Genomic DNA, 23,657 nt, shown 5'->3' on the forward strand with positions numbered 1-23,657 from the left:
CACACCTGTGCTTTTTGTCTCTCTGCTTTTTTTCCCCCCTCTCTCTCCATTAGCTGCTGCTAGAAGAATACGCGAACAGCGACCCCAAACTGGCACTTACAGGCATCCCCATTGTCCAGTGGCCGAAGAGAGATAAGGTAGGAGCTGCGAGGAGGGGACCTGGGTGGGTATCTCGTGTGGTTGAGCTGATTACCTGTCCTCAGCTGAGTTGCCACCTGCAACTGGGGTGCCGTGGCACTGCTTCCATACCTGCCTTGGGAGCCCGACCCGGCAGGCAGAAAGGGAGCAGTGCAGAGGCAGGCTGTGAGGCGCAACCGCCTCCACAGCACTGCAGGCAAACCCGGTCGCTGGCAACAGTGGAGGTCTCCCACCCTGCTGGTTACCCTGGCTCAGCCGATGGGTAGTAACTGGGTCAGCCCTAGCTGCTTCGTGTTCTCCAGCCCCTTGGTCATGCTCAGAGGAGCTGAAGCCCTGCTGTTGGTAGAAGGGGTGATCTTCTGAAGGGTGCTCTCCCGGCAGCTCTCTGGCTTGACAAGGGAGTCCTGGGTGGTATGAGTAACGTTCTGTGTCAGGGGAATGTATTGCTATTGGGTTGCCTGAGAGATGAAGGGTGAGGTGTGGGGGTTGATGACCAGCATCAACCCTGCCTGTTTGGTGGGCAGGCCGGCCCCTCACTGCTAGGTGAGCATGCCCCTTGGGTCCCTGTCCCTACCAGCACGCTGCCCGTACTGTAGCATTGGCTGTTGCAACGCCAAGGAGGGCAGCTCCCTCCTGGGGGTCTCTGCCTGCGGATAGCAGCCAGCTTCTCAGGAAAGGGACCCTTCAGCGTGCCCCTGCCCACCCCTCTCCAGCTGCCCTTGTAACCCAGGGCCTAAAGCTGGGCTGCATCCCAGGCTGAGGTCGCTGGGCAGATGGAGGCGAGGAGCAGCCTGCCGCTGGCCGGCCGGACTTCCCCTCCGCAGGCTGCCTTCCTATGGCCCGTCAGGACGGCTCCTGTAGGTCACTGCTTCCTTCCTGCCAGAAGACGGGCTTATGGGCAGGCATATGGGAAGAGCAGGACCCCATCGCATTGGGAGGGGTGGGTAACACCCCGTCTGGGTGTCTGGAGGCAAACGAGCCTCTCAGATTGCCTTTTGGAGGTGTCTGTCTCTGCCTGCCTGCCCTGCCCAAGGGGATCCAGCATGACTTCCTAGTCCTTCAGCAGTGCAAGCATCTTGGGCAGCTTTTCTGGGAGAAGAGACCTAGAAAGGTCTGCGTGCTTTGGATGCAGCACTCAGATGCTTGGCACAGGCCTGACCCTGTCCTTGTGCTGGGTTTTTTGGGTGCCTGTCCTTCCCCCAGCCCATCAGCTGTGGTGCACACACTATCGTGGCTGATCCTGGAAGGATGCTGCAGCCAGTGTGTTTGCTGTGAGGGCTGATGGGATGGTAGGTGTCTGCTGGAGAGCTCTGCTGTCCCACCTGCACTGTAAACGGGGGTGCTTGGGTGTTCCCAGCACGCCTCGAGCTCGCAGGAGAGAATGACCAGAGCACTCGCATCAGAGCTGAGCCCTGTCCCTTTGCGCAGCTGGTGGAGGGACCTGGGTGGCACAGAGAGAGGACAGCCTTTCTGGCTGCCTGGGTGGACTTTGTCATTCTTTGCCTAAGAAGGGAAGAGCAGCTGTTGTTGGAGTGCCATAATGCTTTTGGGGCTCGTCAGCCATTTTCAGATCCATTTCTGACTGCAGACAGGGGGTGGGAGGAGAGAGAGCTCTTGGTGGTGTGGAGTGGCGAAGGCTGAGTGAGTGTGGTCGAGGAGAGCTGCCCGGGGCAGAGCCAATACAGGCTCCTTTGTCTGCAGAGAGGTGAGGGAGCAGGGCTGCTCTCTGGTGCGTTATCTGAGGTCACAGTGAGGGAGCCGGGGATCAGAGGCTTTCTGATCCAAGCTGAATACAGCAGTTCTCTCATCTCATGCCACTTCTCTATTTCTGTTGCCAGCTAAAGCTCCAGGCCCGGCTGAGGGTGCGCCTGCCCACCATCCCCATCACCAAGCCGCACACCATGAAGCCAACCCCCCGCCCGACACCCGTCAGGCCTACAGTCTCTCCCATCGTGTCAGGTGCCAGGCGGAGGCGGGTTCGGTGCCGAAAATGCAAGGCTTGCATGCAGGGCGAGTGTGGCATGTGCCACTATTGCAGGGACATGAAGAAGTTTGGTGGGCCTGGCCGCATGAAACAGTCCTGCGTCCTCCGGCAATGCTTAGCGGTGAGTCTGCGGCCTGATCCTTTTCTCAGAAGTCCTCTGCAGCCTGGCAGCAACTCTGCATGGCCAGTCAGGGTCAGAGAGAGGAGAGCAATGGCTTAGTTTAATTCCTGGGGGATAGTTGGCCCCTTCCCCATTGTTCAGGCAGTGGGGCATAGAAGGAGGAAAGGGGGAAGGCGGTCCCACCTTGCCCTGGTTTCACTCCTGCTTTCCTTTGTAGCCCAGGCTGCCTCACTCGGTCACGTGTGCACTTTGCGGGGAGGTAGATCAGAATGAGGACTCGCAGGACTTTGAGAAGAAACTCATGGAGTGCTGTATCTGCAACGAGATTGTTCACCCTGGCTGCCTGCAGGTGAGCAGTATGGGCACTGAGGAAGAAGGGGCTCGGCTGTGGGGAAGGACTGCTGCTGACTGCCCGCTTCTCTTTGCAGATGGATGGGGAAGGGCTGCTCAACGATGAGCTCCCTAACTGCTGGGAGTGCCCCAAATGCTACCAGGGTGACGACGCAGAGAAGGGCCAGGTAGGAGGCGAGCTGTGCTGTGGCAGGGCAGGACACGTGTCCTCCATCCCACTGCATCCTGCTAGGGGATAGGCAGTGTTCAACCAGGCTGGGCTGCATGGGTGGGCTGGAGGGCAGGCAGGCACCAGTGCAATCCAGGTGACCAGTTGGGCAGTGACTAGTGAGAGCAGGGATCATCGGGGGCGCAGCACAGCAGCGCTTGGGGGACTGGCAGCATCCTGCTGCAGTCCGGTCCTGGGATTCTGCAGGGGGGTAAGCTGACAGCTTACTGCTCTCTGTCCCTGGCTCCCAGCGAGCCCGTCAGCAGGCCAAGGCCAGGCTCCCGCAGAAGCGGCAGGGGCAGCCGGGTTCCTCCGCCAGGCAGCGAGTGGACTGCGTGCAGCGCCAGCTGGCCCGCTGGCGGCTGCCAGCGCTGCCCAGGACACCGGCCTACGGCTGCCTCATCACCTGTAGGACCGTGCCCGCTGCTGTGGATGGAAGCGAGGCAGCTAAGGCAAGCTAGGCGGGAGGCAGCTGCCCTGGGGCACCTTCTCCTGGGTGATGTGCATGCTTGGGGTGCACATCTGCCTGGTTCCGGGGTCCCCCAGCACTTCAAGCGGATGTGATGAGCACCCCCTGTCCCCACGGTGTCTTGTGCTGAGCTGCGATCCTGAGAGTTTCCGCTGCAAGAGGCCGGGGACTGTTAGGCACAGAGTGGAAACCACCCCCAACCTCAGGGGGACACCCCTTTTGTGAAGGGGGAAGGAAAATGTTGGTTGCTGGTGTGGGTGGACTCTGGTCTTGGTGGTACTGAGCACAGCTGGTGCAGGCCTTGCTAGCGCCGCGATGGTGCCCTTGGGAAGAGGAGAAGGGAGATGCATTCCCCAGGCCCGCCGCAGCTCCATCCCTGCTAACCTGCCGCCCCGCTTACCTGCAGAAGCGGAAGGTGGAGGAGAGCGATGACGACACGGCGCAAGCCAAGGTGCTGCGGCCACTACGGAGTTGCGAGGAGCCCCTGACACCCCCGCCCAATTCGCCCACCCCCATGCTGCAGCTGATCCACGACCCAGCATCACCGCGAGGCATGGTGACACGCTCATCCCCAGGAGCTGGCCCCAGCGACCACCACAGCGCCAGCAGAGATGAGCGATTCAAGCGACGGCAGCTGCTGCGGCTGCAGGCCACCGAGCGAACCATGGTGCGGGAGAAGGAGAACAACCCCAGCGGCAAGAAGGAGCTGTCAGAGGTGGAGAAGGCCAAGCTGCACGGCTCCTACCTCACCGTGACACTCCAACGCCCCACCAAAGACGTCCACGGCACTTCTATCGTCCCCAAGCTGCAAGCCATCACGGCCTCCTCCACCAACCTGCAGCATTCTCCCCGCGTGGTCATGCGTCACGCACCCACCAGGATGCCCTTGCGGGGCGGGGGGGAGGAGGAGGCAGCCGCAGAGGAGGATGAGGAGGAAGAGGAAGAGGAGGACGAGAACGCGGAGGAGGGGGGGGCGGCCCGGCTCAATGGCCGAGGGGGCCGGGCGCAGGAGGGCGAGGAGAGCTGGATGCAGCGCGAGGTGTGGATGTCCGTCTTCCGCTACCTCACTCGCAGGGAGCTATGCGAGTGCATGCGGGTGTGCAAGACCTGGTACAAGTGGTGAGTGTGGGGACATGTGGCAGGGGGGTGGGCACAGCCAGGCCTGCCTGCGTCCTGAGCCCTGGACAGGGCATGGCCATGCCAAGCCTTGTGCCTCATAGGCAGCCAGAGGGAAAGGGGGAGAAAGATCTCCCCGTAGCTGGCGCTTGCCGGGTAACGTCACCCTCAGACTCTGTGGCCAGCTGCTGCCTTTGCCATATGTGCGCTGGCCTTTATTGTCCCCTTCTGCCTTCCTTCTGTCCCCTCTGTTGGGAGACAGTGGCAGGCTGTGCTGTCACCTGAGCACCTGCGTCCCCTGCCGTGTCCTTGCGAGGTGCTGATGCCCTTTGCTCACCCACCACCCTGCGTGGACCTTGCCCTTCCCTGCCTCCCGTCCTGCCTCGACCTCCCAGCAGGCTGGGGAAGGCAGGCTGAGGCAAGGATGGGTTTGCTGGCTGGAAACGCCTCGGGGGGCAGCAGGCCTGAAGACAATGCTGGCACCGGGACAGCTGTGGATGGAGGGCTTGGGAACAGACGGGGACTGGAAACTGGGAGGTTTCTAGCTGCCGAGCAGCGGGAATGGCACAGCGGGAAAGGACTGGCCCGCTTTGATCAGCGGCTGGTGGGAATGGTGTGGCGTGGTGGCTGGAGGAGAGCATCCCCTCACCTGCCACTGGTGTGGCACCTTTAGGGGCCCAGCTGAGCTACGATCGGGGTCCTGGGTCTCCCCAGGCTGCTGTGGGGTGGGACCAGGCTGAGTGTTTTGCCTGCTGGGAGCGAGGGTGCTTAAGATCTTTGCCCTGGTGGGAGGAGCGCCCAGGAGGGGGCAAGCAGGCAGACAGCTGTGACTCAGAGTCTTGTTACGTGGCAGCAAAACCCTGCTGGGGCTGTTCTGGGCATCCCTGGGTGGCCGGACACCCTCAGCAACCTCCCCACGTGTTTGGGGAAACCTGGGGAAACCAGGCAGAGCAGTCTTGTTCTGCGGCTGGGGCTATGCCAGGGCTGGGCTCCTCCCCGAAGCCAGGCAACCCGCTGGTCGTCTCTTGTCCCGTGGGGCTCTCAGGATTCACCTTTCAGCCTTGTCCTCGTCCCCAGGTGCTGTGACAAGAGATTGTGGACAAAGATAGATTTGAGCAGGTGCAAGTCCATCACCCCCCAGGCGCTGAGCGGCATCATCAAAAGACAACCAGTCAGCCTCGACCTCAGCTGGACCAATATCTCCAAAAAACAGCTTACGTGGCTCGTCAACAGGCTGCCAGGTGAGCGTGGGCTGGGGAGGGGTCCCTGCCTCTGCCACCAGCCTGCTCCGAGGCTTCCTGATGGCTGGACCGCAGCAAGAGACAGGCTCTGCGCCCTGGTATCTGCCAGCTTGAAAACTCCTGGGTGCCTGGATCCTGTCACCCAGCAAGCAGCCAATAGTGATGTGGTTTCCTGCTGCTGTGTGTTTAACCTCTCCTTCAGACAGCCCAGCTCCCTGTTCCACCCCAAGAAGGGAGGGGAGCTTGCTTCCTCATGTGCCTTGGAGAAAGAGGATTGAGATCTGGGACGCCTCAGAGCTGACCAAGCCCGTCTGACTTGTTACCTCTCTCCCTTCTCCTGTCAGGCCTGAAAGACCTCATCTTGGCAGGCTGTTCCTGGTCTGCGGTCTGTGCTCTCAGTACCTCCAGCTGCCCCCTTCTCAGGACCCTCGATCTTCGGTGGGCAGTAGGAATCAAGGACCCTCAGATCCGGGACTTACTCACGCCTCCAACAGACAAACCCAGTAAGCTGTTGCCCAGACTGCCACCGGGCAAGGCTGGGGCGGTGGTGACTGAGGAGGGTTCCTGGAGGTTGTGGGAAGCAGGAGGAGGGTGACATGCTGGGTGCAGAGTGGGGAGGCAATGCTGGATCCAGAATGCCCCAACGCAGCAGGGCAGATAGTCCATGCTCAGCCTCTCCTCTCCCTTTGCAGGTCAGGACAATCGCAGCAAACTCCGCAACATGATTGATTTCCGGCTCGCTGGCCTGGACATCACCGACGCCACGCTGCGGCTGATCATCCGCCATATGCCCCTGCTCTCCCGCCTCGATCTCAGCCACTGCAACCACCTTACGGACCAGTCGGCCAACCTCCTCACGGCCGTGGGCTCTTCCACACGCAACTCCCTCACCGAGCTCAATATGGCAGGTGGGTACGCTGCTCTGGGTGGCCCAGGCTGGCCTCCCCGGTCCCTGCTGGACTGAGGGTGGCCTGGCTGGACTTGCCGTCGTAAAGCGGCTTTCTCCTCACCGCCTGCCCTCCCAGCCTGACATGGAAGCTCAGCTCTGGCTTCGCGGAGGCGTTGCAGCTCACTCTTCCTCTCTTCTCCCCACAGGCTGCAATAAGCTGACGGACCAGGCCTTGCTGTACCTGCGCCGCATCTCCAACGTCACTCTAATTGACCTGCGAGGTTGCAAACAGATCACCCGCAAAGCCTGTGAGCACTTCATCTCGGACCTGTCCATCAACAGCCTCTACTGCCTGTCCGATGAGAAGCTGATCCAAAAAATCAGCTAGAGACCCTCCCTGGGGCAGACTGAGGAGAAGGAAAAGAGCCCATCCCACCCCTCTCGGAGAGCCGCTCCTCCACATCCCCACCTTGCCCTCCATGTCCTGCCACTGCCTCCCACCTGACTCGGCAGGCAGGGCCGCTGCTGGCCTCGCTCCACCGTCCTTCCTCCTCCTCCCCCGGGACTTCTGCCAATGAAGATGTCCCGCCAGGCTGGCCAGTACCAGAGGAGGAACGGGCAAATGGCAGGGAGCCTCAGCCCGGAGGCTGGCTGCTCCCAAGGCGGAGGTTGTAATAGAGATCTCTGTGCAGAGAAATGGGGCACCCTCTTCCCCCAGCTTTTCCCCTCCTCCCCGTCGTCTCCTTGCCTTGAAACACTTGTCACTTCCCCGTTAGCACAAAGCTTGAGGGTCAAGGTCTCTCCAAGGAAGCAGGAGCAGAGCTGGAACAAAACGTACCCCTCTGCGCTACCACCAGCTCGTCACTTGCCCTGCGCTCTCGGCCCCCTTTACGGTTTCCCTCGTCCGGCTGCAGGGGCTGTGATCGACCCCCCCTCCTTCTCCCACCGCGCTCACGCATCCGGGCGGCTCTTTCAGTGTCGAGGGCAGGAGCCCTGCAGCCAGGGCGTTGTGGGTTCTCCGGCCGCAGGGCCGGCACATGCTGGCCAGGAGCAGGAAGCTTTGCAGCCCTGCTCTCCCCCTGCCCAGGGAGGTGAGGCTGGGGGACGACGCGCTTCCACTCCGGGGTCTTCCCGCAGCACCGTCTGTCCCGACGCAGCCCCGCACAGAGGTGATGGCTGGGGCCGGGCGCCGGCTGGGAGCAGGGGAGAAACCACAGGTACATCAGAGCTCAGGGAGGACTCGGAAAGCATCAGCCAGGGGTGAGTGAGCGCACGGGGGGATAGGAGCTGCCTCCTCTTCCTCCCCAGCTCCCTGCGTGTGGCCCAGCATCGTGAAGCACTCTAGGGCCGCCGCGGCCGGAGGGGCGAAGGCTGCTCTGTCTGCCCAGGGCGCTGTGGCCTGGGACGGAACTGGCACGAATGCCCCACTGCATTGTCCTCTCCTTCCCCCACCCCCTTTTAGCTGCCGTTTTTCCTTTGCAATGAATGGTTGGTCCAAAGAACCTCTCTCTAGGGCAGCAGAGAGCTTTTTGCACTTTAAAAAAAAAAAAAAAAAAACAAACAAACAAAAAAAAAACCAACAAAAAAAACAAACTACAAAAAAAAAAAAAAAAAGGAAAAAAAGGTTGGAATCTTCTTTTGGGTCACTATTTTATTTCCCTCCCTGTCCTGCCTGTGACCGGACGCTCCCCATCTCTCCCCCGGTGTCAGGACACCGCTCTCCCCGGCCTGGCCCCCCTGGCAGCGCGTACAGATAGCACAAACCGGCCCACCCCGTGTCACCGGTCCCCAGCCCCGGAGAGGACAGCCAAGGGGCAGGGGGGCTCCTGCAGAACAGCAGCCCGCGCCGCCCCGCTGCTTCAGAAGCAATAAGGGAGGAGAGACATCCGCCGACCCTTCTTCCCCGGGCACGGGGGCCGGTGGCGAGTCCTCCGCTTCGCCGGCTGCCGGAGGGGGATGCGAGGGGGCAATTGCCGCAGTGCCTCGGGACAAGGGGCAGTTTTGCCGCAGTGAATCCGGAGGGCTTTGAGCAGAAAACACCCCGGGCGAGAGGAAGAGCGGGAGAGCCAGGCCCCTGGCCGCAGCTGGGTGGTGGAGGCCTTCTGCCTTAGTCTCTCTTGTCGGTGGCTCCCGTGAAAGACGTCGGAAGAATCAAAGCTTTTCTTTTTCCTTTGGATTGATTTTTGAGTTTTGCAACAAGAAAGAAAAGAAAAAAAAAGAAAAAAAAAAAGAAAAAAGGAGAAAAAAAAGGAAAAAAAACAACAAAAAAAAGCTGGGGTAGAGCTTAGCCGGAGCCGGGTGGGCACACGGGGCTGCCTCCGCCATGCTCGCTGGGCGGCTGCGGACCCTCCCTCGGGGCGGGCGGGAGGCGGGCGAGCAGCCGAGCTGGGGGGCAGCGAGCCCTGCCCGGTGGGTGTATGTCTTGTGTCCCCCCCCTTCCCCGTTCCCAGGCCGCAGAGACTCGGGCGTGCGACCCTCATCACCCAACCGGCCACCCCGGCCCTCATCCGTGGGCAGGGGGTGAAAATCCACAAGGAAGAAAAAAAGAGAATTATATATATAAAATCACTTAGTGATTTAAAAGCAACCCAGACTGCTCCCTAAAGACAACTCCTGCAAGAAAAGTCACTATTGTTTAAAGGTTTGGTTGTGTTTTTGTTTTGTTTCAATTCCCCCCCTTCTCCCCCTTCCCCCCCCCCCCGGAGAAATATTGTAAATATATATTTTTTTGTTGGCGATTTAGAGTCCATCTCTGATGTTTGTGCTTTAAAATTAAATGTAAGCATTAAGGGTAAAAGCAAACCAAGTCTTACGCTCTCTCAGTCGGTATGGTTTGGGTTGGGGGTTTCTTGTCTGGGGGCAGAGGGAGGGGAGCTAGTTGGCAATTTTTTTTTTGGTTTTTTTTTTTGTTTTTTTTTTTTGTTTGGTTGGTTTGGTTTTCCTTTTTCTTTTTTTCTAAGCATTCTCCGATACTGGTTTTAGAGAGGATCTTTGCTCATAACATATTACCACAGGGATTGGAGAGATGTTGTGGGGGGAGGGAAGATACCAGCCTCTGAAGGGAAATATTTTGTTTCTTGGGGGTGGATTTTTGGAATAAAAAATTTAAAGAAAAACAAAACCCTGCGTCTCGCCTCTGCCCGTTGTTTGTCTGAGAGGGAAGCGGAGGGGACGAGGCCGGGGCTGGGAGCCCCTGACCCCCTTCCAGGGGACCTCCCGTGCCCCCCCCACCACCTCCAGCCCTAATGGAGAGGAACCCTGGGGCACCGTCAAGCGTGCCGGCTTGTGGGCCCGAGCCCCGGGTGGCGATGGCAGCTGTCCCCGTGTCCCCGTCATCTCCTGTCCCACCAGTGAGCCAGGGCCACGGGTCCCCTGGGGCCACGTGGGGCTTTTTGCCCCATCCTCTGCCTCCCTTGGGAAAGCTGCTCTCTCCCAGCGGATTCCCGGGCTGCTGGAGGCGAGGGCTTTGCCCTTCCCCTGCTCGCGCCCCGACGGAGAGCAGCCTTTCCGCAGCAGCCCTGGTTTAGCACAGTTTCCCCCTCCCCTGCAGCCCCAATTCTGCAACCTGCCTGACGAGGAGCAGGCAGGGAGCGCAGGCAGCAAGTGCAGGCAGCTCCTCCGCAACCAGGGCCGGACCTGCCAGCGCCTTGCGCGGTGCTGGGGCCGCATCCGTGACTGGCTCTGCTTGGGACGGGCTTTATCTCCCCAAGTTTGGCAAGCCAGAGATGTTTCCCACCTGCCCCGGCTGCGCCCAGGCTGGGGTCAGCCTAGCAGCGATGTGCCGGGATGGCTTTCCGCAGGGATTTTTCTCTCCCACCCCGGCAAGGCTGGGTTTAACGGCTGGGAGCGGAGCTGGGGCCGGGGCAGGGTCTTTCAGCCACCCCAAAGGGCTGTACTGGTCCCACAGCTCTTCCAGAGCTGGTTCTGGGCCGTAGGCCACCGAGGTGACATTTACCGTCCTCCAGCCTCTTCTGCAGGGACGTCATGGTCCACGGTCACCGCGGCGGTTGGGGCTGTACCGACAGCACCAAAACAAGGCCCCGGGCTGGGCCATTTGCATGGCGAGGCGCGGAGCTCGCTCTTCCGTGGGCGAACGTCGTCCTCCATCGACGTCCTCCGTCGACGTCCTCCTCCACGGGTGGCTGAAGCCACAACCGGTCCTCCCCGCTCCTTGAACCCCGTCCACCGGAGCATCGCCGCCTGCCTGCCCCGGCGCTGCACCGCGTACGGAGGCACCGTGGACCGAGCAAATCTCGACACCCCAACCCGCACCACCTGTCCCCCTGTCCCCTCCGTGTGTCCCCTCCCGGCCCCGGGGACAGGGACCCTCCTGTCGCCGCCTCCATCACCCGGCCCAGCTCCGGCAGCCGCCGTGCCGCCGGTCCCTGCCCGCCCCAGTCGGCGGGGAGGACGGTGTCCCCGGTGCCAGCCCCGGTGGGTGGCACGAACCGTGTCCCCCCACCACCACCAGCCGCAGGGGGGGTCCCCGTTGTTGGGTGACATCCCCGGGGTGGGACACGGCCCGCGCCGCGCGGTGCAACGCGGGTGTGGCTGTGCGCCTGGGGTGTCACGCGGCATCGCACGCGCACGGTCACACGCGCGCGCAACCCGCACGGACAGGCGTGGTGCCACACGGTGCCACGCGCGCTGTCATACACGGTCACAGCCGGTGTCTTACACGCGCAGTGTCACACGCACAGTCATGCCTGCTTGGTCACAGGCACGGTGTCACACACCCACACGGTGTCACACACGCACGGTGTCATACACGGTGTCACACATGGTGTCACTCACACGGTGTCGCACCCACATGGTGTCAAACACCCACGGTGTCACAGTGTCACACCATGGTTTCACACACACACAGTGTCACACACACACAATGTCACACACACACAGAGGGTCACACACACGGTGACACGCACGCAGTGTCAGACACACACATGATGTCACACACATGGTGTCACACAGACACGGTGTCACACATGGTGTCACACATGCAGTGTCACAAACACACGATGTCACACAGTGTTGCACACGATGTCACATGCATACACACAATGTCACACACACATGGTGTCACACACACGGTGTAACACACACAATGTCACACGCAGTGTCTCACACACACACGGTGTCACACACTGTCACACAAACACGCGATGTCACACACACAGTGTCTCTCTCACACACAGCGTCACACACACACGGTGTCACACACATGATGTCACACACCCACAGCGTCACACACACACGGTGTCTCTCACACACACACACACACACACACACGGTGTCACACACGCTCCCGCCGGCGCCCGGGCCACGCCCGGGTGGGCGGGGCGGCGGGAAGGGCGGTTCCCCGGGGCCCCGCCCACGCCCCACGCCCCGCCCCCCTCCCCGCTCCGGCCCGGGGCGGCAGCGCCGCCTGTCGCAGGGGCCACGCGCACGGGCCACGCGCTCCCTCAGGCCGTCCCCGCCCGCCATGGCCCCCCGCCGCTGAGGTGTGTGTGTGTGTGTCCCCCGCCGCCGCCGCCGCCGCCTGGGCTTCCCCCGGGCCGCGTCCGCGTCCCGGAGCGGAGGGGGAAGGTCCGCCTCCCGGTTCCGGTTCCGGGTCCCGGTTCCGGTTCCGGGTCCGTCCGGGTCCGGTCCGGCGGCGGTGGGCGGTGGGGCCGGCGGGGCCGGCGGCGCGGCGCAAGATGGCGGACCTGGAGGCGGTGCTGGCGGACGTGAGCTACCTGATGGCCATGGAGAAGAGCCGCGCCGCGCCCGCCGCCCGCGCCAGCAAGAGGATCCTCCTGCCCGAGCCCAGGTGAGGCCCCGCCGCTCTCCGCCCCTCCGCCCGCCGGGCCGGCCGCGGCCCCCCACCCGCCACCCCCCCGGTCCCTCTCCTCCTCCTCCTCCTCCTCCTCCTCCTCCTCCGGCGGCCCTGGCCCGGTTCCCCTTGTCCCGGCGCACCGCGGGCCTGGCCCCCGAGCCGGCTGCCCGGAGGCGGCCGGGCAGGGCCACGGCGGCCCCGGCCCCGCTGCACCGGGCACACACACCCCCACACCCCCGCTCACCCCCCCGCCGGTACGGCACACACACGTACCGCCGACTCAGGCAGGCACGCTGGCGTGCGCACAAACATCCCCGGTGCACGAACATCCCCGGCGCACAACCATCTCCTGTGCACGAACACCTCCCATGCACAAGCAAACACCTCCCGTGCACAACCATCTCCCGTGCACAAGCAAACACCTCCCGTGCACAACCATCTCCCGTGCACAAGCAAACACCTCCCGTGCACAACCATCTCCCGTGCACAAGCAAGCACCTCCCGTGCACAAGCAAGCACCTCCTGTGCACGAGCACCTCCCGTGCACGAGCAGACACCTCCCGTGCACAAACATCCCCAGCGTACACCCCTGCATGCCTGTGTACACAGGCACCCAGCCCGCACACACTTGCCTGGGCGTGCACACGCATCCTGCCCAGACACGGACGGATGCTCTTCCCGACACACAGTCCGTGCGTGCCCCCTGCGTACACCCACGCTCCGTCCTGGCACGCACCGCTCCGGCCAGGCACACCCGCATCTGCGCCCGTGCCCTCCTGCAGCCATGCACTTGTGTGTGTACACACACACCTGTACACACGTGCAGAGTGCTGCAAGGTGGGGGGGCTGTGTGCGCACACCTGTGTCCTTTGCACATGCACGCACAGTGTACATCGGCACACGCAGGATCTCTGCCCGCCCTGTGTATACACACGCACACGTGGAGTTGTGGTGCTCCCCGCTGCGCACGCCGCCCCCGCGCCTGTGTCGCTTTTGTGCACGCAGCCCCCTCCTGCCCACGCAACCCACTTCACAACTTCCCTTTGCACACCCAGCCTGCGCCGGCCCCACACGCAGCCCAGCGCACATGCCACCGCCGCCGGACCCACACAGCACAGTGTAACAGCCAACGCGGCACAACACACGCCGCACGGAACGCGGCGTGGCACGTGGCAGCACAGCACGCCGTGCGCGGGGTGCGGGCGGTGGACGGCACAGCGCACAGGCACCCTGCGTGGCAGCCTGACACGACACCCGCAGCGCAGCCCGGCACACACCGCCTGGGGCCCGCGCTCCTGGTACACGCGCAGCCCTGCACATGTGGGCACACACTGCCCTGCTCTTCCCCAGGGAGCAGGAGGGGACCCAGGCATGTGGCCCTGGTCCCAACCCCCAATGCCAGACCCCACTGCCTTCCTGCGCCTTCGCTGCCAGGCACCAGGGAGACTTTTTTGGGGTACTCACCTCCCCAACCTCCTTAGACCCCGGCACGTGGGGCGCCCTGTGCCTGACCCTTACTGGGGCCCAGCAACATGTCACACTTGGGGGCAGGCGACACACAAGATGGGCGGACGTGTGTGCCAGTGGAGCTTGAGGTGGCATGGAGACACAGGAGGAGCAGGAGAGAAGGGGCATGGTGGGTACAGGGCAGGCAGGGGGGTGTCAGGAGCAGAGGGCTGCCAGGGGGCACGGGGCAGGCGAGGCGCTGAGCCCCTCCACTGTCTCCCCAGCATCCGCAGCGTCATGCAGAAGTACCTGGAGGACCGGGGAGAGGTGACGTTCGACAAGATCTTCATGCAGAAGATTGGTGAGCCGGGGACACGGGTGCCCTGGAGACCATGGGGGGGCACAGGGGAGGGCATGTGGATGAGTGCCAACAAACACAGGGACGCTCGTTGTGTGCCTGGGCAAGCACGGGTGGGCTGGGGGGCCGGACTGGTGGCAGCTGTGACAATGGTAGTGGCTGTGGCCATTCCCCTTTGCCCCTGGCATGGCCTGGGGGAAGCGAGGGGGTTGCGGAGTCAGGCTGGGCCGAGGTGCCTGGGGACTGCGTGACACAACCCCCTGCCGCCACGTCCCCCACCCCACATCCCCCACCCCGTCACTTCCCCCAGCACGGCACTAACCGTCCGGGGCAGGAAGCGCCTCTCACTTCCTCCTGCTGGCTCTGGCGGTTTCCGGGCACGTCCGCCCCACAGCAGCCTGCTCCACAGTGCCGCCTGTGCCCCTGCCCCGTTGGTCCCCAACTGCACCAACCTCCTCGCTACCCCACTGCACCCCTGCCCCACAGTGCCCTATAGCACCACACTGCTCCTCCCCATGCCAGCCGGTGTCCTTGCCTAACTGCCAAACCCTGGCCGGTCCCCACCTTGGCACTTCCACTTCCCCGAGCCTGGCATGGGGGTGGCTGTGGGGACAGACAGGCCCAGGGGACATCCCTGTGCCCCTTGGCCTGGGCTATGGGGCACACACTCCCGCTCTGAGGCAGGCACCTCTCATGCCGTGGCTCTGTCCCTGCCAGGGTACTTGCTTTTCCGGGACTTCGCTTTTAACCAGGCAGAGGAGGCCAAACCCCTGATGGAGTTTTATGAGGAGGTGAGATGGGGGGACCCATCTGGACGGACCCCCATGTTCATGAGGAGGGTTGGGGACAGGATTTGGTACCTACAGGGCCCACAGACATGGTACCAAGAGCATGCGGAGTACCCAAGGGAGACAGCGCCCAGGGGGCCGGGAGGTGATGCCCTGGGTACCCAGGGGACATGATAACCATCAGGTGCCTGTGGGAGGTGGTACCCAGAGGGGCTAGGGCCATGGTTCCTGGCGTACCCGGTCCTGGTGTTGGGTGAGGGCTGTTCCCCGGTAGCACAGGCCTGGGGGCGGTGTGCCCCTCTGCCACGGGAGCTGTGCCTTTGCCAGATCAAGAAGTATGAGAAGCTGGACTCGGAGGAGGAGCGAGCTGCCCGGAGCCGCCACATCTTTGACCATTACATCATGAAGGAGTTGCTGGCCTGCTCCCACGTGAGTGCCATGCTGTGCAGGCACTGCGCCGGCACTACAGTGGGGTGAGGTACCGGGGTGGGGTCCCCAGTGTGCCCAGGAGGCCTGGTACCCAGTGTCTTCAGAGGGAGCTCTAAAAGCACCATTGACTCTGTTCTGGGAGCCACAGACCCAGCCCTATGGATGAGGGGTCCTCCATAATTCCCCCACTTGTGCAGACCTGCCTGCCCCCTGTGGGACTGCCTTGCCCCTGTGCCCCTGTCCCTTCTGCCCAGGGTGACACAGTCCCGTCTTGCCTCGCAGCCCTTCTCCAAGAGTGCCACGGAGCATGTCCAGAGCCGCCTGAGCAAGAAGCAGGTGCCCCCAGACCTCTTCCAGGTGGGCATCACCCGGGACAGAGAGGGGGTCCCTGCCACCTCTGGTACTCGGAGGGTTAATCCTTACGGGGGCTGGTGAGAGGGGGCTGGGGGCTGGTGGTGACAGGGGCCCCTAAAGGTGGTGGTGGGTCCCAGAAGGTATGGGGACCCCAAGGGATGGTGCAGGGGTCCCCAGCAGGTTGGGAGTGAGGAGGATTGCTGGTGGTCCCCATGAGGTGGTAGTTAGGAGACTGGGGGCTCCTCAGAGGGTGGTGACTGGGAGCGTGGATGTAGAGGTGACCTGGGGTGACAGCGGGGTCCCCAGAGACTCAGGTGAACCTGGGTGGTGGAAGGCCTGGCAGTGGCAGGGTGGCAGTGGGGATATGTGAAATCCCAGGGGTGGAGGAGACCCACGTAATGATAGGACCTGAGGGCTACGGGTGACCTGGGTGGCACTGGGGACCCAGCGCTGAGCCTTGTGTTCCCCCAGCCCTACATTGAGGAGATCTGCCAGAACCTGCGTGGGGGCATCTTCCAGAAATTCATTGAGAGGTGAGATGGGGGAAAGTCCCACGCGGATCAGGGTGTCCCATCCCACTGGGGACCAGGGTCTCCCGGCCCAGAGAGGGGCCAGGGGTCCCTTCTTAGGTAGGAGCTCCGGGGGTGTCTGTCCCCAGACCAGGGACTCAGGGGACTCTTCTCATCCCCAGGTCTGGCCCAGGGTCTCTCTGTTCCCAGACAGGGGTCGCAGGGGGTGCTTCCTCTCTCCAGACAAGTCCAAGGGGTCCTTCTGCCCCTGAGATGGGTCTTGCGGGGGTTTCTCCAGGGGCTCCACTCTTGCCCTCTCTGTGCTTCATTGCAGCGACAAGTTCACGCGGTTCTGCCAGTGGAAGAACGTGGAGCTGAACATCCATGTGAGCAGGGACCCCTGCGCCTCGGGGCAACCCGGGCACCTCTGGGCACTTCCAGGGAGGGGGACGTGGGCATGGTGACAAGGCCACTGCCCAGGGGCTCACTAGGGCTGGCACGGGTACCCTCGGACGAGCACCCCACAGAGGCACCCTCGCACACCCCCCAGGCTTTCACTCGCTCACAGGTGGCTCTCCCACACCTGCCCGCACTCAAGGGGACATGTGGAGCAGCCTCCATGTTCCTCACCCAGGGAAACCGAGGCAGGGTGTGGGACCCCCCACCATGAAGAACACGCGTAGCTCTTGGTGCAGGGCAGATGCTGCAGGACCCAGGTGTCGTCTAGGCTCACCCCCACCTCCTTCTCGCCCCCTCCAGCTCACCATGAACGACTTCAGCGTTCACCGAATCATCGGCCGTGGTGGTTTCGGGGAGGTCTACGGCTGCCGGAAAGCAGATACGGGCAAAATGTAATAGGGGATACTCCATCGCAGGGGGGGCCAGAGAGATCTGCCTGCAACGGGGGGGGGCACTGGGGCTGTCGTGGTGGTCCCAAGGGCATCTGCAGCGGTGTTGCCGTGACAACAGATGTTAGGGGGTTGCAGAAGTATTGCCATGGCTACGGGTCTCAGGGGGGATACAAGGACGTCATGGCTGTGGGTGGTAGCTGGATGCGGTGATGTGGCCGTAGGTGCTAGCGGCGGAGGGACGCGATGGCGTGGCTGCAGTTGCCGGGGCCGTGGGCAGGGCAGGGCCGTGGTGATGTGGCGGTAGCACTGGAGGGACGTGGCACTGTGGCCATGGGCAGTGGCGGGCTGCGACACTGAGGCCACGAGCAGCAGCAGGACCCTTCAGGGACTCTTTGCCCCCAGGTATGCCATGAAGTGTTTGGACAAGAAACGCATCAAGATGAAGCAGGGCGAGACCCTGGCCCTCAACGAGCGCATCATGCTGTCCCTCGTCAGCACCGGGGTGAGGGGAGGCAGGCACCGGGCAGGGCTGGCACCCTGGTTACAGGCTGCGACACGGGCAAGGGGAGAGGGACAATGAAGGAGGGTGTCCACGGGACACTCCTGGCACTGTGTGACCCCGTGTCTCCTGCTAGGACTGCCCATTCATCGTGTGCATGTCGTACGCCTTCCACACACCCGACAAGCTCAGCTTCATCCTCGACCTCATGAACGGTGAGAGGCCCCAGTCCCAAGGGACCCTGTGGCTGATCCCCAGCCCCCCAGGGCTGCAGCGGGCCTGAGCCACTGACTCAAAGCCCTTTGCCCGCACCGTCCCTGAGGCACAGAGGGCAGTGCCAGGGTGACGACAGGTCCCTGTTGTCACAGGGGGAGACCTGCATTATCACCTGTCCCAGCACGGCGTCTTCTCAGAGGCAGAGATGAGGTTCTACGCGGCCGAGATAATCCTGGGCCTGGAGCACATGCACAGCCGCTTCGTGGTGTACCGTGACCTCAAGGTGACTGACTCCACAGGCACCCCGCAGACATCTCGGGCACCCTCGGACCCTGCAGGTGTCTAGAAGCCCCATTGGCATCCCTGGGCCCTGTAGAATCCTCTGCCAGGACTCTGTGGGTACCCACAGATGTCACAGGCACCCACACACCCTGCAGGAGCCCTCAGACCCTGTGGGCACTCCCTGAACTCAGAGGGCACTCCTACCCTATGGAAACCCCCCCAAACTCCATGGGCACCCTTGGGACCTCGTGGGCATCCTGAGACCTCAGGGAGGCACTCAGAGACTCCACTGGTGCTTCCCAGTCCTACAGGCACCTCAGTCCTGTGGACCCCCTCCAAATCCCACTGAGCACCCCAGCCTGACCCATGTGGGCACACCCAGCCTCACTGCCCCCTCCCAGTGCCCATGGGCAGCGCTTGGGCTCAGGGGTGACACAATGTCTCGGCAGCCGGCAAACATCCTCCTGGATGAGTTTGGGCACGTCCGCATCTCAGACCTGGGCCTGGCCTGCGACTTCTCCAAAAAGAAGCCCCATGCCAGTGTGTGAGTGTGCCCGCGCCCCTGCCTGCCCTGCCCACCTGCCTGGCATGGTCTCTGACCCTGCTCTGTGCCCCCGCAGGGGCACCCATGGGTACATGGCTCCGGAGGTGCTGCAGAAAGGGGTGGCATACGACAGCAGCGCCGACTGGTTCTCACTGGGCTGCATGCTCTTCAAGCTGCTCCGGGGGTGAGTGTGTGGGCACGGGTGGGCTCGAGGCAGGCATGGGTGGGCACCACTGAGTTCCCCTCTCCCCTCGTGGCCGCAGGCACAGCCCCTTTCGGCAGCACAAGACCAAAGACAAGCACGAGATCGACCGTATGACCCTCACTATGGTGAGTTGGGGCACCCCGGCTTTTGCTCCATGTGCCAGGGAGGGCTGAGGCAGGCATGGACAGGTCATGAGGGGGGGCACATGGGGTGTGTGTGGGGTCAGGGACAACTGGTCCCTGCAGGTGAGCAGCGCCTGGAGCGTGTGTTCATGCCCATCTCTACGTGCATGTGCATATGTGTGTGCAGAATGACGTGTGCGTGTGTGCAAGTGGGTGTCTGCATGTGGGCATGTTTGTGTTCACACACATGTGTCAGGGGGGTGTTTGCAGTGTCCGCGTGCTGCCCATGCACACATCTGTGTGGTGTTCATACGTGTGAGCCACTGTGCACTTGTGTGCCTGGTGTGTGCACACACATATCCGTGTGTATGTGCTTGCACGGGACTGGGTGTGCACATGCACACTGCACATGTGCGCAGGCATTGGTGTGTGCACTCTGGTGCACGTGTAGGTGTGTGCACACCTCCCCACGTGTATCCTGTACACATGTGGGTCTGTGTGTGTCTGTGCACATGTGTGCATATCTGTGCGCATCCCTGTCCCTGTGCACACGTGTGCCTTGGTGCTCGTGTTCTCACGATGTGAGCGACCGTGCCTTCTCCTGCAGGCCGTCGAGCTGCCGGACTCCTTCTCCCCCGAGCTGCGCTCCCTGCTCGAGGGGCTCCTGCAGCGAGATGTCAACCGGCGGCTGGGCTGCATGGGGCGTGGGTGAGTCCCGGTGGGCGCCGGGACGGTGCCCAGGGCTGGGGCAGAAAGCAGGCAGGGAAGGAGGTTGTGCTGGTGCAGCACCCCGGCCCCGGGGCTGCAGCCAGGAGCCTGCAGCACTCACCCCACCTCGCTCCCCAGGGCTCAGGAGGTGAAAGAGGAGCCCTTCTTCAAGGGCCTGGACTGGCAGATGGTTTTCTTGCAGAAGGTGAGGGACACGACACCCGGGCACAGGAAGGGGTATGGGAGCACGGGCAGCCACCCCTCTAAAACCCCTTTCCCGCCTGCAGTACCCACCGCCCCTGATCCCACCCCGCGGTGAGGTGAATGCGGCTGATGCCTTTGACATCGGCTCCTTCGATGAGGAGGACACGAAGGGCATCAAGGTACCAGGGCGGAGGAGCCGAGCGGTGGGAGGGCAGGGGTGGCAGGCAGCCCCTGACCCAGCGATTCCTGCCTGCTTCCCTGCCCACCAGCTGCTGGAGAGCGACCAGGAGCTGTACCGCAACTTCCCGCTCACCATCTCCGAGCGGTGGCAGCAGGAGGTGACGGAGACCGTCTTCGAAGCCGTCAACGCCGACACCGACAAGCTGGAGGCTCGCAAGAAGGCCAAGAACAAGCAGCTGGGCCACGAGGAGGGTGAGTGGGGCCGGGTGTCCCCCAGGTCCCTCCCTGACAGCCCCCCAGCTCTTCCCGGCCCCGTGGCCGTGCCCTGGGCTGACCTTGCCTCTCCCCGGCGCGGTGGGCACAGAGTACGCCATGGGCAAGGACTGCATCATGCACGGGTACATGGCCAAGCTGGGCAACCCCTTCCTGACGCAGTGGCAGCGCCGCTACTTCTACCTCTTCCCCAACCGCCTCGAGTGGCGTGGGGAGGGCGAGTCGCCGGTAAGGCGGGCACAGGGCGAGGTTGGGGGGGCACAAGGCAGTGCGGGGTGAGCACGGTGCTCAGCAGGCGCACCTCGGTGCTGGCGGACATCAGAGTGCGCCAGGCACAGCAGGCACGTGGGGTGAGGGATGTGCACAAGCAGGCATGGCACTGCAAGGGGTATGGGGGCACGGGGTGGGGGCTTGGGGGGACTTTGGTGAGGACACAGAGGTCTGGGGGTGGGGGCCGGGCTGAGCCTGTCCCCCCAGCAGTCCCTGCTCACCATGGAGGAAATCGACTCGGTGGAGGAGACGCAGGTGAAGGAGCGCAAGTGCATCCTGCTCCGCATCCGCGGTGGCAAGCAGTTCGTGCTGCAGTGCGATGTGAGTGTGCCCCGGAACGCCCGCTGGGGCTGGCCGCCTCGGCTGGGAGCTAGCCATCCCCCCTGGGGTCACCAGCCACCCCTGCCAGGTGCTAGCCACCTCCTGCTAGCTGGTCATCTTCCCTGGGTGCCAGTTGCTCCTGCTGGGCACTAACCAGACCTTGCTGGGCGCTCACCACCTCCTGTTAGCTGCTAGCCATCCCCTCTGCTGGGTGCTAGCCACCTCCAGGCCATCACTAGCCATCCCCTGCTGGGCACTAACCACCTCCTCCTGCCAGCTGCTGGCCACTAGCCCTGCACGTTTAGCCCTCCAAGCCATCACAGGGCGCAAATACAGAAAGCGTGGGGCAACCCCAGACCCCTGGCACCCCGGGGAGCCCCTGACCACCCTGTACCCTGCCCTGGCACCCCAGGAGACCCCCAGCCTGACCCGTGCCCTGCCCTGCACAGAGTGACCCCGAGCTGGTGCAGTGGCGGAAGGAGCTGCGGGACGCCCAGCGCCAGGCCCAGCAGCTGCTGCAGCGGGTGCCGCGCATGCAGAACAAGCCCCGCTCGCCCGTGGTGGAGCTCAGCAAAGTGCCGTTCATCCAGCGCTCCGCCAACGGGCTCTGACCCTGTGCCGATGCGCCTGCGTGCCCTCTTTCCCCCCCTTCCCACCCCGCCTCTAATTTATTGGGTTGGGTTCCCGTGTTCCCCCGCTCCTTTTCGTCGTCCCCGGGCCGGGTGTTGGAGGACGCCCGGTGCCGGTCTCACCCGCCGGGTGCGGAGGGGGGCACGGCTGCGGTGTCGACCGTCCAGCCCAGCCTCTGGCGCGGAGCTGGCGCTGGGCGCGTGGCGCAGCTCGGCACCTCTCCCTGGCGTCCCCTCAAATCCTCTACGAACTCTCCGGCTAAGATGAAGGCAGCCCCCGCGCCCCCTCTCCGTGCCCGCCTGCTTCGCCACCGCTGTGTGTGCCAAATTGGGGCAGGTGGGTGCCCAGCTCCGGCCGGGCAGGGAACCGGCCAGCTCCTCTCACCCGTAGCCTTTGCCCCCACCTCCCTACGAGCCGGTGTGCCCTGGTGCCCGTCGTGTGGGTGCCAAGTCCTTGGTCTGTGTGTGTGTGAGTGTGCGTGCCCAGGGGCATCCCCTGTAAATACTGTGCCATGGGTCCCCTGTGCCCCCCACCCCCTGGCTGTGCCTCTTACCCCTCCTGCCACCCACCCTGGGCAAGTGGGGCACCCCCTGCCTCCGTCCTCCCCCAAGCTGTGGGGTGGCCGTGCGCAGCTGGGGGGCACAGGGTGGCTGACCAGGTGGGAGCCCCCCACACCCCTCAAATCAGCCTCATGTGATGCTGGCCCCAGTCCCTGGCCGGTGGGCGCAGGGTCAGGGTGTCCCCCTGGGCCCCCTGCCCTCTGCCCACCCCAGTCCCTGGCAGCATCTGTAAATATTGGTCTCCGGTGGGTCTGCTGCAGGGGCTGGGGTGGGCAGAGGGTGGCGCCGGGCAGGGCTGGGGCCATTGGTGAATGAGATTTTAATGAGCAGAGATGTGAGAATGCAAAAAAAGAAAAAAAAAAAACACACAAAAAAAAAGTTTTTATAATAAAAATCTGGAAAAACACCATCCGGCTCTTTCTCATCGTGGGGGTGGCAGAGATGTCCCCGTACCTGCTTAGAGGCACCGTCCCCCTGTCACCTCTGGTGATGTGGGTATGGGGGCTGCCTGCGTGTGTGTGTGTGTGTCCCACGAGCACGCTGGCACTTCGGGGACATACAGGGGTGCGGGTGGGGGTTGTCCCCGTGCCCTGCAGGGTGGGGGTCCCGGCGCAGCGGTGGGTGCTGGGGGTCGGGTTCCCCCCCCCCCCCAGTTCCCGCGCTCTCCCCGCGGGTGACCTTGGCCGTCCCCTTGCCGCAGGGTTGTACAGGCAGCACCCCCCCTGCTCGCACCCTGCCTGCAGGCAGCACCCCCCCCCCCGCCCGCACCCTGCGCGGGCGGCACGTCCCGGGGGTGAGGCGCACCGGGCCGGTGTTTCGGCATTCCTGCGGTCCGGCGGGGCCTCCGGGGAAATCTCCGGTTTCGCCGCCGTGCGGAGGAAAACAACCGCCCCTGCCCAAGGCGGGTGGGGGGCACCCCCAGCGCGGGGGGCCGGGCTCGGCAGCCCTTCCCGGACCCCCCCCCCCCCCCCCCCACCTCCCCGGGAGTGTCGGCACTGCACGGGGCTGGGGACAGAGAAGGGGATGGGATGGGATAAGATGGTGGGATGGGATGGGATGGGATGGGATGGGATGGGATGGGATGGGGTGGGGGGATGGGATGGGATGGGATGGTGGGATGGGATGGGATGGGATGGGATGGGGGTAACCCCGGTGCACGGTGGTCCCGGATTGCCACTGCGGGGCTGAGGTTTCGGGCCATGAAAGGGGAAGGGAGCCCCGGGGCCCCGCAGAGCCGCGGGGGTACCCAGGAGGAGATGCCAGGGAGGGGACAGCCCCCCGCTACCGGGGGCAGGTGCGGGGTATAACGGGTCCCCGGGGCGGGCCAGACCCGGTGCCTGGCACTCCCTGCTCGGGACCCGCCGGTAATTCTGGTCTCCGGTGTTCGGCGCGGGATGTCCCGGAGAAGCGGGCACCGCTGACGCCGGCTGCCGTGCCCGGTGCCGGTAGCGGGGTCCTGCGTGTCCCTCCAGTAGCCGGTGCCGGTTCCGGGTGCCGGTAGCGGGGTTCTGCGCCCCCCCCCACCCCGTGGCCGGTGCCGGTGCCCCCGGCCGCCGTGTCCGGTGCCGTTAGCAGG

The 23,657-nt window shown here is 63.6% G+C and overlaps 2 protein-coding genes across 5 annotated transcripts in view; both read left to right on the forward strand.

Moving 5' to 3' along the window:
• Nucleotides 1–9,638, forward strand: part of KDM2A (lysine demethylase 2A) — a 52,713-nt gene extending 43,075 nt beyond the window's left edge. For both annotated transcript variants that reach the window (XM_069804193.1, XM_069804194.1), the window contains 9 exons: nucleotides 54–137; nucleotides 1,977–2,243; nucleotides 2,461–2,592; nucleotides 2,672–2,761; nucleotides 3,678–4,390; nucleotides 5,465–5,628; nucleotides 5,973–6,131; nucleotides 6,321–6,536; nucleotides 6,724–9,638. In XM_069804193.1, coding sequence (XP_069660294.1) covers nucleotides 54–137; nucleotides 1,977–2,243; nucleotides 2,461–2,592; nucleotides 2,672–2,761; nucleotides 3,678–4,390; nucleotides 5,465–5,628; nucleotides 5,973–6,131; nucleotides 6,321–6,536; nucleotides 6,724–6,905 — 2,007 coding nt within the window. In that variant the 3' untranslated portion in view covers nucleotides 6,906–9,638. The remainder of the gene's footprint in view (nucleotides 1–53; nucleotides 138–1,976; nucleotides 2,244–2,460; nucleotides 2,593–2,671; nucleotides 2,762–3,677; nucleotides 4,391–5,464; nucleotides 5,629–5,972; nucleotides 6,132–6,320; nucleotides 6,537–6,723) is intronic.
• Nucleotides 9,639–11,929: 2,291 nt separating this feature from the next.
• Nucleotides 11,930–22,465, forward strand: GRK2 (G protein-coupled receptor kinase 2). 3 transcript variants are annotated; one of them, XR_011328236.1, is made up of 22 exons: nucleotides 11,932–12,326; nucleotides 14,063–14,139; nucleotides 14,854–14,927; nucleotides 15,252–15,353; nucleotides 15,636–15,710; nucleotides 16,179–16,240; nucleotides 16,551–16,602; nucleotides 16,976–17,067; nucleotides 17,470–17,569; nucleotides 17,703–17,781; nucleotides 17,935–18,065; nucleotides 18,514–18,608; nucleotides 18,685–18,792; nucleotides 18,872–18,938; nucleotides 19,543–19,643; nucleotides 19,782–19,848; nucleotides 19,931–20,026; nucleotides 20,117–20,279; nucleotides 20,392–20,528; nucleotides 20,778–20,891; nucleotides 21,341–22,240; nucleotides 22,305–22,442. XR_011328236.1 is itself a non-coding variant. In XM_069804199.1 (21 exons), exons 1-21 carry the CDS (start codon nucleotides 12,214–12,216, stop codon nucleotides 21,500–21,502), a joined length of 2,064 nt encoding a protein of 687 aa, XP_069660300.1. In that variant the 5' UTR covers nucleotides 11,930–12,213; the 3' UTR covers nucleotides 21,503–22,465. The 3 variants fall into 3 exon arrangements, 2 of the variants coding, with proteins under 2 accessions (XP_069660300.1, XP_069660299.1); XM_069804199.1 differs by having other exon boundaries at nucleotides 11,930–12,326; nucleotides 20,781–20,891; nucleotides 21,341–22,465; XM_069804198.1 differs by having other exon boundaries at nucleotides 21,341–22,465.
• Nucleotides 22,466–23,657: the final 1,192 nt, after the last annotated feature.

The sequence above is a fragment of the Haliaeetus albicilla genome, chromosome 16 (assembly GCF_947461875.1).
Source record: "Haliaeetus albicilla chromosome 16, bHalAlb1.1, whole genome shotgun sequence".
Classification (NCBI taxonomy): domain Eukaryota; kingdom Metazoa; phylum Chordata; class Aves; order Accipitriformes; family Accipitridae; genus Haliaeetus; species Haliaeetus albicilla.

What these genes read in the sequence shown, in the direction of transcription:
- GRK2 (XM_069804198.1), top strand. Translation starts at nt 12,214, where the DNA reads ATGGCGGACCTGGAGGCGGTGCTGGCGGACGTGAGCTACCTGATGGCC. An exon ending in AGTTGCTGGCCTGCTCCCAC is followed by an intron (nt 15,354 to 15,635) that starts GTGAGTGCCATG and finishes CTTGCCTCGCAG; the next exon opens with CCCTTCTCCAAGAGTGCCAC. An exon ending in TGGTGTACCGTGACCTCAAG is followed by an intron (nt 18,066 to 18,513) that starts GTGACTGACTCC and finishes ATGTCTCGGCAG; the next exon opens with CCGGCAAACATCCTCCTGGA.